Here is an 18948-nt window from a genome sequence, read left to right on the forward strand (position 1 = left end):
TCATTTTCTCCCTCTACTGTTAGAAACAGGAAAATAAAATCCCTAAAGGGGATACAGCACAAGGCCAAGTGCCATGTTCTGCACTTTGGCCACAACGACCCCATGCAACACTACAGACTTTGGAAGAGTGGCAGACTTTAAAAGTTGCTTGGCAGAGAGGGATCTGGGGACAGTGGTTGGCAGCCAACTGAATATGAGCCAGCAGTGTGCTCAGATGGCCAAGAAGGCCTACAGCAACCTGGCTTACATCATAAATAGGGTGGCCAGAAGGACTAGAGAAATGACCATCCCCAGTACTCAGCACTGGTGAGGTCATGGCTCAAATACTGTGTTCTGTTTTGGGCCCCTCACTACAGGAAGGTCACTGAAGCAATGGAGTGTGACCAGAGAAAGGCAACAAGGCTGGTGAGGGGTCTTGGAACACAAGTCCCATGACAAAGTTGTTCAGCCTGGACAAGAGGAGGCTGAGGGGAGATCTCATTGTAGCTCTCTACAACTACCTTAAAGGAAGTTGTAACAAAGTGAGAGCTAGCTTCTTCTCCTTGGTAACAGCGCCCTATGAACTGGTAATTTTGTAATTTGTCGCTTGATAAATTGTCCAAAGGGAAGATTATCCTGCTTGGTGAAAAGTTTACTTGATTGGTAAGAGACAACTTATTTTTCTTTGTTAAGATTTAAATAGAAAGCTTTCTGCTGCAATTATTTTCATACCTTTGGAGTAAAGGTGTTTGAGCTCCTGTTTCTTCAGTAAACAAAGCATCAGAAAGTGTATCTGCCGTGTCAGCATCACTACATGCCTGAGGATTCCCAAGATCAGTAAGTGTGCTTATGCTTAGACTAGTGCCTAAAGAGAATTTGTCACAACAGTGTTCCTCATCATCTGCTGCTCCCTCTTCTGCTGGCTCCCAAATATTAATTTCTATGGGACCTATGTTCCTTATAACACGCCTCAAGGCCTTCATTCTCTCTTTTTCAGTAGCCTGTATAACAACAGACATAATTTCTTCACTTTCGGGACCTACTGAAAGAAAGAAACCCAGAAGAATTTTTAAATACAAATTTCTCAGTTTTCAATTAATCTCTCAAATTGAAACACAGATGAACTTCAAATCACCACAAATTATAGCCACTTAGAAATACAGACATGAACTATGATGATAAAGTAAAAAAAACCATCAACTTGGAAGTCACAATCTTCTGCTATTGGTATAGACATATCAGAAAGAAAACACAGGACTTGCCAAAAAACTCTCAAAGTTATCTGACTGAAAAGCATAACAATTGTCTTACATGGGGTATGAAAGAAGGTATTTTCACAAGTTAATTAATAGCATAAAGAAAAAAGTTCATGTTTCCTGAAGAAAGATGCACATTACCTTTAACACTACTGTGTCTGAGTCGCTGCTGAAGTCCATGGTACTTATCTCTTAGTTGAACTCTTACATCTTCAGGATTAGGAAATGCTTTTACAAAAATCTCTGCCACCTGCACAAAATAAAGTATCTTTTCAAGCAGATAATGTTACAATGAAGTATAATTTCCAACAGAACATTAAAGCACTAGAAGGTCTAACCAGTAGCTTTTACAAGAAGAATCATTTGCAGTAGCAGCTATTACTTTGGTTATAGCTCCCTTTAATATCTTTTACCTGTTTCACTGGTGGCAATTCTCCAAGCAGACTCAAAATTACACCTTGAACTAATTCTTCAATATTCATGAACCTGCAGAAAGGCAGCATTCGACAAGCCCACTCCACTGCTTTCAGACACTGCTCAACTGTGGAGTCATCACATTCACTGCTCTTCAAATCCTAAAAAAAAAAAAAAAAATCCCACCTTGCTATGGAAACATTAATTGGGACAAACAATGTATTTCAGCTAAGTTATTCACACACTGCAAATAGCAATGATTCTTCCCTAGCCAACAGAATATAAAACCCTCTAATTTAACTGCCAAACTGAGAAGTATATGATGCTAGCAGACAAATGCTGTAATGCACCATAACTTATATTATAAAAAAAAAAAAAAAAGGAAAAAAAAGAGCATCTGACACTAACTCCGCTAACATTCTGAAGAGTCCGTATGCAGTCATTTGTAGTAAAACTTGAGGATTTGACCAAACAAGCTCTAACTTTTTAAACATACTGAATTACCAAGTGAAGTAAACAAATTTTCTGTGACTTAAGGTGACTGCAAATTCTTTCTTGGGAGCAAGATATTTAAGTCAGTCAAAAGAATTTTGAAATGGACCAGTGTATTCTGAAATAGTTGGTAGTTTCTATCTCATCTGTCACTGCTGCACAAAGCACAGAAAAATCAGAATATTCTACTATTCAAAACAGACCCATTCTGCTTATTTGGAGCTTGATTTTTGGATTTGTTTCAAAAAAGAAGCAACCTTTCTTAAGGACAGCTGAGCTGCAAGACTAGATAGGACAAAAATCAGCATCTCTACTGTTAAAGAATACATGACATGTCATACTAGTGATTTTTTTCTTTTTTTCTTGAATTCTCACATCAACTGATAAGGATGTAAGTAGAGAAGACATGGTTGAATTGTATATTTTTCATCATTCTTTTTGAAGAATATGCATATTTGAATTGAGTCCATCATCAGTAAGTTTGCAGCTGACACCAAGTTAGGAGCAGGTGTTGATCTGCTGGGGGGTAGGAAGGCCCTGCAGAGGGACCTGAACAGTCTCAATGGGTGGGCAGAGGCCAATGGGATGAGACTTAACAAGGCTAAGTGCAGGGTTCTACACTTTGGCCACAACAACCCCAAGCAGTGCTACAGGCTGGGGACAGAGTGGCTGGAGAGCAGCCAGACAGAGAAGGACCTGGGGGTGCTGGTCAGCAGTAGGCTGAACATGAGCCAGCAGTGTGCCCAGGGGGCCAGGAGAGCCAATGGCATTCTGGCCTGTATCAGGAATAGTGTAGCCAGCAGGACAAGGGAGGTTATTCTTGCCCTGTACTCAGCACTGGTCAGGCCACACCTTGAGTACTGTGTCCAGTTCTGGGCTCCTCAGTTCAAGAGAGATGTTGAGGTACTGGAACGTGTCCAGAGAAGGGCAACGAAGCTGGTGAGGGGCCTGGAACACAAGCCCTATGAGGAGAGGCTGAGGGAGCTGGGACTGTTTAGCCTGGAGAAGAGGAGGCTCAGGGGTGACCTCATTGCTGTCTGCAACTACCTGAAGGGAGGTTGTAGCCAGGAGGGGGTTGGTCTCTTCTCCCAGGCAACCAGCAGCAGAACAAGGGAACACAGTCTCAAGCTGTGCCAGGGGAGGTATAGGCTGGATCTTAGGAGGAAGTTCTTCACAGAGAGGGTGACTGCACATTGGAATGGGCTGCCCAGGGAGGTGGTGGAGTCGCCATCACTGGAGATGTTCAAGAGAAGACTGGATGAGGCACTTAGTGCCATGGTCTAGTTGATTGCTTAGGGCTGGGTGATAGGTTGGATTGGATGATCTTGGCGGTTTCTTCCAACCTGGTTGATTCTATGATTTAATACCTTCAAAATCTAATACTCTAGTAATCAACTAGATTACTACTAGTAGACAACAAAGGCAGAAACTATCTGAGTTAAATATCAAGCAAAACCCCAAACAAAATACTAGAAAGATGTAGTTCACATCGACAGCACTACCGTAGCATCAAATACTTAACTGCACATTACAGCACTATGCCAATTTTGTCCTATTAAACAAATAAAAGTTCTCAGAGAAACATTCAGCAGAGCTTTAGATTTTTTCTTACATCTTATTAAAAATTTAACTTTTAGTAGCATAATTACCTTATGATTTTCCCTTGCAGTTTGATACTGCCTACAGCTGTTGGATAATTTGTCACGAACATGAAACATCCAACACAAAGCACACAGCTCTCTGAACCAACCTAGGTCAGAAACACGCAGCATGATGAGATTCTATTTAAGTGAATGAAATAAAACACCTTGAGTTTTCAGCTAGAAGAAAGGAATTAGCGTTATCTTCAGAAGTTAAAGACAAAAATTACTCATTCTTGACCTTTCAGCAGTGCTCTGTAGCTAGAGCTCTCTAGTTCCATCTTTTTTTTCCCACATCTGTTAAATGTGATCTGTAATACACAGCAATAAGAACAGCAACCTGCAGTTTAATAAGAATTTTGTCAAAAGTTTTGATAAAAGCCAGAAAGGGAATGTATTTCTGCACACACAGCATTGTAATATTTCAAGGCAGTAAGCTTCTTTCTACCAGTGGATGGTCATTTATGTTACTCTTCCCAGCTCTGCATTATGCTACTTTATTGCATACAGACCTAAAATTTTACAGGTAGTATCATCAAACTGATGGCCTCCAGAAGATCCAGATCCAGAGAAAACAGTGCAGAAACTACAATAACGAAGCAAAGTCTCTGGGAATGGACTCAGTGAATGAAGAGAGCCTTTCATTCGAATCTATAGATAGGAAAAATGAAGAAATAAATAAACAATATAAATGGAAATAAAATTTGGCTTTGTATGTATCATTACTACATGTAGAGCCCCTTGGTTATTAGCAGAATACTGAGTAGAATTCCCTTCAACTTGTGTTTTCACTTCCTTCAAATCAGTATTCTGAAAATTCATTTAAAAGCATACATTTAGCATGAACTTTGGCACAAAAACAATCATGGAATTTTGGTTGGAACAGACCTTTAATGGGCATCTAGTCCAAACTCCCTGCAGCATGCCCACAGGACATATTCCACTAGATCAGGTTGCTCAGAGCCCAGATTCAACCTGACCTTGAAAGTTCCTGGGAATGGAGAATCTACCACCCCACTAGGCAATCTGTTCCAGTGTTTCACCACCTTCACCATTAAAAAATCTCTTCTGTGTATTTAGTCTAGATCTCCCCTTTAGGCTTAGAACCATTGCCCCTTGTCCTGTTGCAACATGCCCTGCTAAAAACTTCCCTTCCTTCATCGGGCCCCTTTTAAGCATTCAAAGGCCACAATAAGGTCACCTTGAAGCCTTTTCTTTTCCAGGCTGAAAGACCACAACTCTCCTAGCTAGAACATTCTCAACATATTCATGTCCTTGTGCTCAGGACTCCAGCGCTAGATACAGTACTCAAGGTGAGGTCTGAGCAAAGAGAAATAGAGGGGAAAAATCAACTCGCTCAACCTTCTAGCCACACTTCTTTTGAGGCAGCCCAGGATATGGTTGGCTTTCTGGGCTGTGAACACACATTACCATCTCACACTTGTTTTTTAATCTACCAGTATTCCCAAACACTTCTCAGCAGGGCTGCTCTCAATCCCTTTATCTCTCAGCCTGTATTGGTAATGGGATTGATCCTACCCAGATGCTGGACCTTGCACTTAGCCTTGACGAACCTCATGAGATCCCACTGCTCTATCTTGTCCAGGTTCCTCTGAATGATATCCTACCCCACAGGCATACCAACCAGACACTCAGCTCAGCATCACCTGCAAACTTGCTGAGAATGCACTCAATGATACTCATAATTACGTTGAAACACAAGAGCAACAAAGTGTAAGAACCATGAATCATAGAATCAACGAGGCTGGAAAAGACCCCAGAGATCAAGCCCAACCTATTACCCAGCACCTCATGACTAACTAAACCATGGCTTCAGGTGCCATGTTCAACCCTTTTTTGAACACTGCCAGAGACAGTGACTCCACCACCTCCCTAGGCAGCACATTCCAGTGCCAAATTACTCTTTCTGTGAAGAACTTTCTCCTCACCTCCAGCCTAAACTTCCCCTGGTGCAGCTTGAGACTGTGTCCTCTTGTTCTGGTGCAGGGAGCCTGGGAGAAGAGACCAATCCCCACCTGTCTACAACCTCCTTTCAGGTAGTTATAGAGAGCAATAAGGTATCCCCGATCCTCCTCTTCTCCAGGCTAAACAACCCCAGCTCCCTCAGCCTCTCCTCATAGGGTTTGTGTTCCAGGCCCCTCACCAGCTTCACTGCCCTTCTCTGGACACATTCCAGTACCTCAACATCTCTCTTGAATTGAAGGGCCCAGAACTGGACACAGTACTCCAGGTGTGGCCTAACCAGTGCTGAGTACAGGAATGCAACTAAGAAACCAGTTTAATCCAATACAGTCCAGCCTACTATCAACCAAGGCAGACTACTTTCCTTCTGTTTCATCTGGTACTTCTGATCATCCCCCTGTGCCAGCGCTAAGCATGGAACCACACCATGAGCAAACAGAAGGAAGTATTTGTCAGTCAGACCCGTTCCTGATATGGGGCACTATATGAATGTTGATGCACACACATCCCCTGCTTCTTTCTGCAGAAAGTCAACTCTGTAGCAATGACCTAAGAAAACCTCTAAGACTACAGAAATTTTTTTTTAATCAATATATTCCAAGCTTGGTTCTGAGCAAACAAAATATGTGAGTAGAAACGAGATCTCTCAAGTCCTGTGCTGTGTGCACTACGGTGACCACTTCATCTGAAGGGAGCATCATGGTCTGTTAATATATTCTGCCCTAAATGATACAGAACATGCTTCCAGATAACAGCTGCAACTCCTAACTAAAATCAGTTTGTTTCTTTCCAATGAAGAAAGAAATTAGTTTGCATGCTACACAGTGGGTACAGAAAGACACCTAGAAGGAGACACTTTGTGAAGTGGATAGCCTATCTCTGTAACGTCTAATTTCTTAAAATAATTGAATATGGACGGTAGAACTAGAAGATTAAATATAAAAAGCATGGCATCAAATTTCTGACGAGACTGAATTCTTCTGGGGAAAAAAAAAAAAAAAAAAAAAGTGCTTACTTTTTGCATAACTTTTCTTGCCCACTTCAGTCGTGCAATATACCACTGTGCTGCAGGGCAGGAACAACAAGCAGCCCGGAAAAGCAAGATAATTCGCTGAAGAACTCCAGACACTTTCTGACGACTTTCTCTCTCAAGTTTAAAAAGAATGTCATTGCAGTCTTCCTGAAACATGCAAATTCAAAGACACAAACAAGACCCAAAATTAGAAAGGACATACACAACACGAAACCTGACGTAATCATTCTGTTCCTACAGATATTTCCCTTCTTCTTTAGGGCACAGATGCTTTATAGAAAAAAGGCCCAGAGGCACATAAATAAATGAAAGGACATGATAAAAAAAGACAGAAAGTTGAGCTGAAAGGAAAGAGACTAAAGATTTAACTATTTCATTAATACACTCAAACAAAAATCCAAGAAATTTCTATCATGCATGCTTACTTCACTGGGAGACGCTGGCTGAGGACAGTATAATGGTGGGGCTGGAAGATAAAGCCCATCTGGAACTAAACCATAGAATTTTCTGCTAAGATCCTTGGCAGAATCCATCAAAAGCTGAAATGTCTCTGAGAGAATGTCAATATCTGCCATAACTGCTGCTCTTAATAGTTCCTGTATTGAACTATAAAGAACATTTGCATCTTCCTCTTCAATAGGATCTATAAAACATTAAACACAGCAACTGAAAAATTAATTGACTCAATTATTGACTCATTCTGAAATTCTGAGTCTACATTCTTAGAATTTGTATTTGGCTATTGCAATTTATCATCACATCTACCTGCTTTAAGAAAAGATCTCTCACCTGAAAAGAGCATTTAATTATTAATATTAATAATTATTAATATTAATATATATTAATATAATTTATTATTTTTCTATTATATATTATATGAAATATATATTTATATATTTATATAAAAATGTCTAATTATTATTAATATATTAATAATATAAATATTAATAATAATAATATTAGGATTTGCCACGTAAGGGGAGAAGCTACTGCCTTTCTAGATAGAGCACTGAATTTGTCAGCCATGCATTTGCTTGGCATAAAATTCTAGCAAATCACTTTTATCAACTAGGCATAAACTAGGTACACTATTAATAATGACTGTAACAACTCTTTCATCGTTACTATCTTTCTATAGTGGAAAAAAATCAACCCATGAAAGGCTCATTTCTACAAGGCCAGAGACACATAACAGCAAATTATGTATTCAAACGGACACCCTTTCCAGGTTCTTCCCAGGAGAACCATCTGTCCCAGTGTCAAGGTGTAAAACTCATCAAGAAGAACCAAGGAGAACAGTTCTTTCAGTACCTTTTAGCTTGAAAGGGGTTGCTGTTAAAGAGAGGACAAGCTACAGGATGCAGAGAGCAATATGAAACTGCACAAGGCTTGCTACAGGATCTTTAGGAAAGAAACCAAAGGCATGGCATTGTATTGTGACAGCCTCACTTCTGCTGGGCCCTGTCAGCACAGCTCTAGTCTGTGTATAGGAATTTAAGTGCCAGCAACTGGAGCAGGACCACAAGTTAGAAAGCCTCTGTGTTTTGGGAAGCCAGCAACTGCAGAGACTGGAATTAAGTCAAATTAGGAATCAGCAAATAAAACAGCATCACAGATCAGAGTGCCCATGTATCCATAGTGCCAGCAACTACAGCAAGGGAGGCTATGTAAGGGAACACGTGAGTGCTAGTAAGTATCAATTTGGAGTAACTGACAACAAATGAAGCACCCTAGGCCAGGAACACTTTTCCAAGTGTGAGACCACAGGAGTTGGCCATGACAGGAGGCACTCGACCTGGCCAGCTGGCAGAGATGACCAAGAGACCTGTTTCCATGTGACAAGGGGATTTGGATACTGGAGCAATCAAGGGAGTCACGACCACCTGCTGAAGGACAGTGTGAGTCTCTGAGGCACCTGGAAAGACTCAGGATCCCTGATGAGCTGCTACTGGATGAACTGTATGTTCACAGCCAGCTGCTGTGGGTGTGTGTAGACAACATGCGTGTTTTAGGGAAAAGCAGACATCTGTGAGCGGGGTTGTCCCAGATAATGGAGCGTGGCTGGGGCTTCTTTGGGTGCTCATATATGCAGACATCAGCAACTGAGGGGCTCAGCTACAGGGCCTAAGCCCAGCTACTGGAGAGAAACACACCATACATATAGGTATAGGTATCAGACTCTCATTATAACCAGCAAGACAGTTAAACAAGATTGGATTGTTGCCACTGTTTGTGCAAGCGCTGAGCACGTCCATAGCTGCTGACTTGTGTGGCCAGCTGTACAGAGGCGGTGTTAATACATTCACACTTGCTTCAGGGCATTATTTTCTTTTTTTTAATGAAGCTTCATATTTTTTCCAAAATGAAGTTAGTATCAAATATAATGAAATAGTGCTTTAGCTGGAAATCACAAAGAATACATTTCTAGTCCATTTCTAGAATGATCAATGCCAAAACCCAAACCTCTCAAAAATTCAAGTATGTGAATACATTATAATAGTAAGGCACACATTAGAGAAGGTGTTTCTTTTTAAGGCAATGTATCAGACAGAATATGCAGTGAATTAATATGGAAAACAAACAGAATTATTTAGAATTTTATGTACCTGTAAACTGCTTGTGTTTAATACATCCTGATGTTTCAGAATTAACTGGCTGTCCTAACAAAGATTTCAACTTCTCCTGAAAAGTCTGCATTGGTGATAAGCTTAAAGGCAGGTGACGCTCTGTATTTTTCAATCTGAAATTACAAGAAATTGTTCAAAACAAAGTAAGCCCCAGAGATTGTCTCATGAAATTGTTAAATGTGTATCTAAGACAAAATAACTAATCTTAACAGGTTAGTTCCTACACATGAGTCTGGGTACATGATTTTTGAGGCAAAAAATATGCCTTGTTACAACAAACTTCATGCAAATCACAGAATCATAGAATGGTTGGAAGGAACCTTAAAGATCACCTAGTTCCAGACCCCTTGCCATGGGCTGGGACACCTTCCACTAGACAAGCCTGCTCAAGGTCTCATAATAACATTAATAAAATAATGCAGTACACTACTTCCAAGCTCATATTTACCTTGACAATTCATCCAAGTTCTGACAATACAGCTGGTAGGCTACACCAATGGAAACAGATAGTTTCCAGTTCCCAAGTCTGTGTGTTAACCACACAGCTTCTGGAATGAGTCCACCAATAAAGAACAAATCAAGTGCATATTCAGCTGTCCACACAGATGAAAGGTTCTGGTCCCTGACAGCTCTGGTAACCAAACACTGTTGCAGCGGTATAATACGCGGTGTTAAGTCTATGACACAAAAAACACATTTAAAGTTTAAGTAAATATGTGTGTTATCAGATGAATAATCTGGAATTCAGACGTTCTCATTGCTTGTGGATTCATTTCAGTATGCAACTGATTATTAAGAGGAATGCTACGAGGTTTAGTTGCAGCAGGCAGGTGTAGCTTATGTAATGACATAAAAGTGAGGTTGGAGTAGGATACTTGTCTGATAATAATAATGTGGGATATACAAGCATGTGCAAAATTTTGGGGTTAGTCCTACTATTAAGATTTAATCACACTGATGGAACACTTGGAAGTATGCTACGTATGCTCAGGATATTCCAGAGGGTGCTCCGGAGATAATGAGAAATTCTGAGTTCTGCTAGTGTAGCTATGCTGTTTGTACTCACTGTGCTGCTTACTGCGTAAGACAAATGCAATTGATGGTCATCCACAAAAAGGGTTGGAAGGATGATCCAGGGAACTGCAGGCCTGCTAGTCTGACCTCAGTGCCAGGGAAGGTGGAGTACATAATCCTGAGTGCCATTATGCAGCATGAGCAGGGCGACCAGTGACCAGGCCAGTAAGTATGGGCTCATGAAGAGCAGGTCCTGCTTGATGAACCTGATCTTCTTCTGCAACAAGGTGGCCTGTTAAGTGGATGAGGGAAAGGTTCTGGATGTTGTTCACCTGGACTTCAGTAAAGCCCTTCACACAGTCCTCTACAGCATCCTCCTGGAGAAGCTGGCTGCTAATGGCTTACTCAGGTGCACACTTTGCTGAATAAAAATCTAGCTGGATGGCCAGGCCCAAAGAGGGATGGTGGTGAATGAAGTTAAATCCAGTTGGCAGTTAGTCACAAGTGGTGCTCCTCAGGACTCAGTACTGGGGCCAGCTCTCTTTCATACCTTTATCAATGACTTGGATGAGGTCATCAAATGCACCCTCAGTGTGTTTGCAGATGACATCAAGTTGAGGGGGAAAGTCCATCTGCTTGAGGGTAAGGAGGCTCTCTAGAGGGACCTGGACAGGCTGGATCAGTGGGGCAAGGCCAGCAGTATGAGGTTCAGCAAGGCCAAGTGCAATGCAACAGGCTTGGGTAAGTGCAGCTGGAAAGTTGCCTTTCCAGCTGCAGGTAGAGAAGGACCTCGGGGTGCTGGTTGGCAACCAGCTGAATATGGGTTGAGTGTGACCTATCAGAGTACTCAGGCTGCCAAGAAAGCCATAAGCACGCCAGTTAGTATTAGAAACAGTGTGGCCAGAAGGTCTAGAGAACTGATCATTCCCCTGTACCCTGCACAAGTGAGGCCATGACTCAAATACTGTGTTCAGTTTTGGGACACTCACCACAAGCTAGACATTGAGGTGAACTGCTCCAAAGAAGGGCAGTGAAACTGATGGAAGGTCTAGAAAACAAGGACTGACTTGAGTTGAAACTGGGAACGCTTACTTGGCAAAAAGGAGGCTGACGTGAGACCATATTGCCTTCTGCAACTACCTGAAAGGAGGCTGTAGTGAGGTGGGTGTCAGTCTGTCTTCCCAAGTGACAAGTGATAGGATGAAATGAAAAGGAAATAGACTCAAGTTATGCCAGGGGAGTTTTAGATAGAACTGCAGGAATGACTTCTTCACTGAAAGGGTTGTCAAGCACTGGAACAAACTGTCCAGGGAAGTGATTGTGCCATCACCCTTTGAGGTATTTGAAAATTGTGTATATGTGTGCCTGGGGACATGGTTTAATACTGGACTTGGCAGTGCTAGGTTAATCGGTGGGCTCAATGACCTTAAAAGGTCCTTCCCAATCTAAATGATTCTGATTCTGTTCTATGAATGACATCACTCAGTCACACACATCAAACTATTAACTTTAAATACCAGAAGTATTTTCAATAATCAAGAGATTTAAAAATATTAATCACACAAACAAAAACAGATGGAAAAACTAAGTTCTTTTATCTTTACAATCAATGGAGCTGAAACTGTAAATCACTAAGTTAAAGTGTAACAGATAGCACTGATACACATGCAAAATAGTGGCAACAGTTAATCACGGAAAATTAAACTGCTTTTAGAGGAAATACCTTGTTTGATGTGAAGTGGTTGCAGGATGTCAACACTGTGTGGAGGAAAGATATAAAGTAGCTGATTTGTGAAATAAGCGGCCATGAACCGTGCCATGGATCGAATCACAGCCATAGCAGTTTCAGCATAAACATCTGTCACCATCCATAGTTCATGCTGAAAATATTTGGTATCTAAAAAGAAAAGCGTCAAATTAAAACATTGAGGAAAATTAAATTTGAATGATAGAATTGTTTAATCACAGCTTATAGGACATTTTTAAAAAACATAATAATTATTGTATTAATATCTTGACAACCTTTCAGGACTTACAGAACTTGATCCTCTACACCTATTACACATTATATTAATATTTAAAGACTTATACAAGCTTTTTAATGAGCAGAGATGGACTCCTAGTATCTAAATTTAGATGAGCACTGAGTGGAAAAAAAAAATGTTTAAATTAGGAAATTTAGATTTCATATTCTAACCAAATAGAAAAAAGACAAATACCTGCAAAAAAAAAAAATCCTACTTCCAATTTGGGACTGGTAACCAATGTGAAATCCACTATTTTATCATGTTGCATCAAAAAACAATCTTAAATCAATATAAAATAAAATCTCATAATTTCCCCCTTATTTTCCTTATCCAAATTTTTTCTTTGAGATTTGAATCTAAGAACATCAAACAAGCCATGCTTTCACTAGTAATTATACAATGAAAGTTGTCTCAACACTTCAACAAGTGCAGCTGAAAACATCTGAGGATCAGAGAAAGATCTTTTAAATTACTGAAAACAGACTTCAGTCTGTGTAACGAGAAAAGTATGATACCAAGTGTAGGATGGCACAGAAATTAGAAACTAAGTTAATTCAACAGAATCATCATACCTTACCACACTTTTATATGCAATATAAACATACCAGAAAATTTTTCCATCTGCCTCGTTGAGAGCTGTGATCTCCTTAGAATCTCTCCTACCAGATGATCGCAGAGTCCCTGAGCCTCAAGCAAGTTATATTGATATAGGTGGCAAAATAATATTGCAAGATAGTATCTCCTCTGAAGAAAACATGTTCTTTTTCCTCCTGCATTACGAGAAAAAAGGGGCAGGAGTTAGAAAAAAAAAACAAAGCAAAAAAAAAAAAACAAACACAAATATGTACACAGCAGTTTTGAAAGTATTAGTTCCTCCCTCTCCAGAAACCTATCTACATAAATACATACTCTGAGAAGGAATAGGTATCAGGAGCAGCTACAAGCTCTGATTTACCAGTGAGTTAATGCTCATCCACAACAGTTTTCTTCCTGAGATATCAGTTGTAACAATTACATACTGCATTATTGTAAAGGTACAAAGGCAGGAGAGCTTGAAGGGAGTTTAGCCTTCAAAGGGGGGATGCCTAAACCATAACGCAATTGCTACAACACTCACCAAGCTTCCAATATCATGAATTCTTTCTCCATGAGGTATTCCTCATCATAACAACCAGCAATTTTTTTTTTCTCATGGTGCCTGGGAAGAGATTCTGGAATACCTGTTTCAATCAACTCCTAAATAAACTCCTGTCACAAATTATTTTGTTTTGTTTTTCCCCAAATATTAAGTCTTTTGATTTTACAGCTACTAAAGGAATTGATTTTTGCTAATATTTTTTATATTGTCTCTTTCTTGGCCATAAACATATTTAGGGATTTTTTTTGTACCAAGAAATACACAAGAAAACTCTTGATATTGAAATACAATGTGTGGAACTTTCTCAGAGAGAGAGCAATCAGACTTAAGTTTTGATTAGTCTCTATGCAAATCCCAGTTTAATTTCAAATATTTGTTTTTTATGTGTCTTGTCCCCCTTTTTTTAAATGGCAAATAGAGAACCACAAATAACAATTTAAAGTGATCACATAACTTACCTCTCCACCCTCAAAAAAAATTTTATCCCTTACCTTTTGCCTTGCTTTCACAAAGAGATCTTTTCCAAATGTCCACACATTCACTGTATGAGCCCAAAAGGAACTTCTCCTCACCTACAGAAGTCACATATGTAACAAATTTAAAGCTCTATGCAGTTAGTTTTAGACACGCAAAGACACATACACTTACTTCAGTATTACAGATTTATAAAGCAGAGTAAAATACATGAGTGTCGAGAAAATGTCCATTCTCAGAACTAAATATAAGTTTTGAGGACCTGGAAGATGACTGAATAACCCTCTTCTTTAATTGATAAATTACTATTAAATGATAAAAAACACAGGTTATAGTCACTTCTACAAGGTTTTCAGTAATTAGGTTAGGAGTGGGAGATGTTTTTGCATTGCAAAAGTAGCTGCAAAGTTATTTAGCATCTTTTCTAGTGTAAAAGCACTTTCAAACAACATGTCTATGGACTGTTACACATTTCGTCTCTCTAAATGTCACCTCTCCACCTTTATTCCCCCTGGTCCAGTGGTTAATTCCTAAATGTGTTGACAGAAAGGGTAAAAGAACACAGCTCCTGAGCAAAGGAGGAGAAGGAAAAATAAATTAAAATAGTGCTAACACGTTAAAAAAAGATGAGGACAAAACTGCCACTCTACACTGCTTAGAAGCACCTAGCCATTTGAGGTACTGGCTGGCCCATCAGCACATAGGCTACTCTAGCTCAGCCAAAAATCTCACCAGTCGTTGAACTGAACGTAAATAAAGAACATAAGGAATGGGTGGAAAGAAACTGTGGGAAGTGGCATGTGTTGTTAGGATGAGTAAGAGAGGCATGAAGGAGCTAATGTATTGTACGAAGTGATGTAGAAAATGAAGCTATAAGTATCACTTAAGGGAGAGAGATCAGGAATAGAGAAACAAAACAGAGCTGTTGTGAGAAGCTGGGCTTGCTGGTATGGAAGGCAAAAGGAATATAAACCACAGAACAGTAACCTGAAGAAAATTAGGCTACAATCATGTGCTGCTGGCTAAATACTAGATCAAGTGTCTTACATTAGTTTATGCTAAATTAGATGCTCAGCTCAGGCTGACTCCATTCATGTACATGACATGCTCATGCCCGGAGTGATCACATGGAATAAACAGGATTTCTATATCCATATTCAGTAAGAGAAATGTTGATCACAATCAGCATTGATGCCCATCAGCAAAGGAAACAGTACAGTACAAATGACAACAGAATTCAGATCCTGTATTTGGATTCTCTAGGATAAAGCAAACTGAAGTCAACAGCTTTATGTTTTGCTCAATGTGATCTAAAAATTATAATATGATCCACAGGTGTATTGGGAAATAAACTGCATTAGAAAGAGCTCTCATAAGAATTGTAGGAGAAATTCCACTTAACCTTTTTCAAATCTAGTGGTCAGTTACTGATTGCCACTGGGTTGGATCTAAGTTTTCAAGTACTAAGTTGACCACACAACTACCCAATATCTGTATTTGTTCCAAAATACTAACCAGAAATAGAATTAATCTTCAAATGTTGTTCTAAAGTCACTCCTGAAGACTGGATTGTTGCTTGTATATGACTTAAAAGTGATGACACAACAGACTCTTCGGCATTCTTGTTCGCTTTTCTGTGCAGCTGCATCTGATACCAAACCACTTTCTTATACAATAACTGCCATAGTACAACCAACCTGTAGTTCAAGAAATGTAGTTTTATGAAAATAATAAAAAATGAGTTACTAATATATGTAATTTCCTTATTTCCTTATGTTTTGTATATGTACCTGAAGAATAAACTACATGTGTTAGCAACTACTTTTTTGACCTCAGTGAGGAGAGCAAAAATAAAATGCTTTCTGCCTTGTTTTTGTTGTTGATGTTGTTTTTGTTTTTGTTTGTTTTTCACCAACATTGATTCTTTAAAATTTGTGTATAGGCAGCAAGTAGTAAAGACTTCAAGTAGTCAAATACACACCAAATTAATCCTGGTATCTAAATACTGGGGAAATTAACCTAAGAACTATCAACTCAAACCAGGTATCAAGTGTCTTTATAAACAAGATTGACTAAAAATACAATGAAAGCATAACACAGAAAAGCAAACACAAGGAAACGAAAGACTGCAAAGCATGTTTGTGGGGCTAGTAAGTCTGTGCTGCCCAGCACAGTAGATGTACCAAGGTAATAAGCTTGCTGGTACAAGCAAATACACACTGCCAGGGACCTGAGAAAACTTGCAAAGAACAGCAACACATTTCCATGTTGTCCAGCGCCAAATCTTCCATTATTAGCACGTAGTCAGTCAATTGTATGCACAGTGCTCAGTATCTGGGTTGGAAGAGACCTTGAAAAGTCATCTAGTTTCAATTCCCCTGACAAAGGCAGGGACACCTTCCGCTAAAGAAAACTGCTCAAAGCTACATCCACCCTAGCACTGAACACCTCCAGGAAGGGGGTATGCATGACTTTTTGGACAACCTGTTCCAGTGTCACACAACATGCAGTGTAAGGAATTTCTTCCCCATATCTAACCTAAATATAGCCTCTTTCGGTTTAAAATTACCCCTTGTTCTATCACTGTACTCCCTGACAAAGTTGCTTCCCATTTTTCCTATAGGCCCCCTTTAGCTACTAGAAGGCTGGTGTAAGGTCTCACTGGTGTCTCCTCCTCTCCAGGCTGCCCCCAACTCTCTCAGTTGGTCTTCACCAGAAAGGTGCTCGAGCTCCCTGATCATCTCTGTTGCCTTCACATGGACCTGCTCAAGCAGATCAGTGTCCTTCACTGAACAGAGCTCCAGGTGTGGTCTCACCCTAATGGAGCTGAGGGGAAGAAGAATCATATCCCTCAATCTGCAGGCTACTCTTCTTTTGATGCAGCCCAGTGTGCTACTGGGTGTTCTGGCCTGCAAGCACACATTCCTGGCTCATATTCATTGCTGGATGGGGTTTGTCACACATCACCAACTCAAAATCCTTCTTCACAGGGCTGCTCTCAATTCCTTTACCCCAGCCAGTACTGGCACTCAGCTTTGCTAAACTACATACCACTGACATGGCCTATGGACTCAACCTGTCAACATCCTCTCTGAATCACCCCTACCCCTCAAGTCAGCCAGCACTCCTGCCCACCTTGTCATCTGCAAACATACTGACTCTGCACTCGATCCCCTCATCCCAATCACTGACAGAGAGAGGAAAGACAGGCCCCCATATTGAGCCTTGCAGAACCCCATTTGTGACTGGCTGCCAACTGGATTTAACTCCATTGACCACCACTCTTTGGGCCCAGCCATCCAGTTGGTTTTTAACTCAAAAGCATCCACCCATCCAAGCCATGAGCAGCCAGCTTCTCCAGGTGAATGCTGTGGGACACATTGTCAAAGGCTTCACTCAAGTCCAGGTAAACAACATCCACAGCTTTTCCCACATCCACTGAGTCACTTTGCCATAGAAGGAGATCAGGTTAGCCAAGCAGAACCTGCCTTTTATAAACCTGTGCAGACTGAGCTCTGTTTCCCTGTATATGAATAATCTTTCCATGGGGAAAAAAACATACCTTTTTTCTGTTTTTGCATCACGGTTTACTGCTTGAGGAGGTTCTCTGAGCAAAGATTTCAGTGAGCTACACTGCTGAGTAGTACTCTCATCAAGAGCTTGAAAAACAGGCAAAGTGAGCGAGTCAAGTTCCACAAAGTTATTACCATCAGGAGACGCAAAAAAATGTTCATACTGTAGTATGCACATGCTACTTAGAGTGTGAGAAACCATTTTCAAAAGACAGAAGCACGCCAAAAGATTTTTTGAAAACAACTGATCTTGTTGCTGTATAAGCATCAGTTTTAAAGTTTGTAATGTCAGCTTTGCCACGTGCCTTGTCAGACTGACTCTTGAATGCCAGCAGGAGACAGTTAAATACTGCTGAAAATATTTTAGCACACAATGCATCCAGTGACTGTTCTTCATAGATTCAGCTGAAGACGTATCCTGGTTTAACAAAGGAGGTTTTGTGAATTGAAGAATATTGAAAAAATGGGTAATGCAGTTCACTGTGCAATCCAGAAACGTATCTTCCACTTCCTTACTTTTCGAAATCCCTATGTGCCATGCAACAAGGAGGTTTTTCTGAACGGAATGTAGCTCCACTGATAATTTATCTCTCTCTTCAGTGTCATCTTTTGCATGGATAGTATCAAACATTGATGCAAATTCTAAGTGGCCTTTATCAGCTTTACCAACAAATGAATGGATACTTGGGCTATAAAAGCTAGAAGGGCTAGTGCAAAACTTCTTTTCACCATCTGATTCTTCTTCATAATCCTAAATTAGACAGAAAAACACCCAAATCAACAGTTTAATTCAAGTCTGTTGAGAGAGAGCATTCTGCAAGGAATCAACATTCAGCAAATCTCATAATAAAATCTTTGTGCTGCACTTACTTGCTTAATTGCTACTAAGTTTAATTCACAGCAGTCTCACCAAGATTTCAAACTAAACATGGCTACTTGGAACAGCTGTACAGACAGAAATTAAATTATTTAAGTACACTGTAAGCACAGCAGCAGTTTTCACACCAGGAAGCAAAACCCTGTCCTTTATTAAGCCTAGAGTACAAGGAAGATTTTTTGCCAGATGCCAGTGAGTTATAAAAGCCATTCAACAAAAGCTCAAAAACTTCAACGAATAAATCAAAAACCAAAAGCACCACAGAGCCATTCTTCCAAAATACATCTACAAATTTTGATTCTATGGAAGAATCCTCTAAAACTGAGGATAAATATCTTATTTATTGAAGATAATAATACATTCACAGCCTCAGTACATTTAATAGTGTAACATTACATTTTATTATAAAGTGAAGCTGAAGT

The 18948-nt window shown here is 40.0% G+C and overlaps 1 protein-coding gene across 1 annotated transcript in view; it reads right to left on the reverse strand.

Moving 5' to 3' along the window:
* The window catches only part of CPLANE1 (ciliogenesis and planar polarity effector complex subunit 1), a 61866-nt gene that overhangs the window by 33599 nt on the left and 9319 nt on the right, over positions 1-18948 (reverse strand). The window contains 14 exon segments of the mRNA XM_054397326.1: positions 712-1018; positions 1377-1485; positions 1649-1810; positions 3791-3891; positions 4294-4432; positions 6780-6944; positions 7217-7440; positions 9404-9585; positions 9873-10101; positions 12162-12335; positions 13071-13235; positions 14095-14175; positions 15593-15774; positions 17640-18400. Of these exon segments, the coding sequence (XP_054253301.1) occupies positions 712-1018; positions 1377-1485; positions 1649-1810; positions 3791-3891; positions 4294-4432; positions 6780-6944; positions 7217-7440; positions 9404-9585; positions 9873-10101; positions 12162-12335; positions 13071-13235; positions 14095-14175; positions 15593-15774; positions 17640-18400 (2981 nt within the window).

Source organism: Indicator indicator, chromosome Z (genome assembly GCF_027791375.1).
Source record: "Indicator indicator isolate 239-I01 chromosome Z, UM_Iind_1.1, whole genome shotgun sequence".
Taxonomy (NCBI): Eukaryota; Metazoa; Chordata; class Aves; order Piciformes; family Indicatoridae; genus Indicator; species Indicator indicator.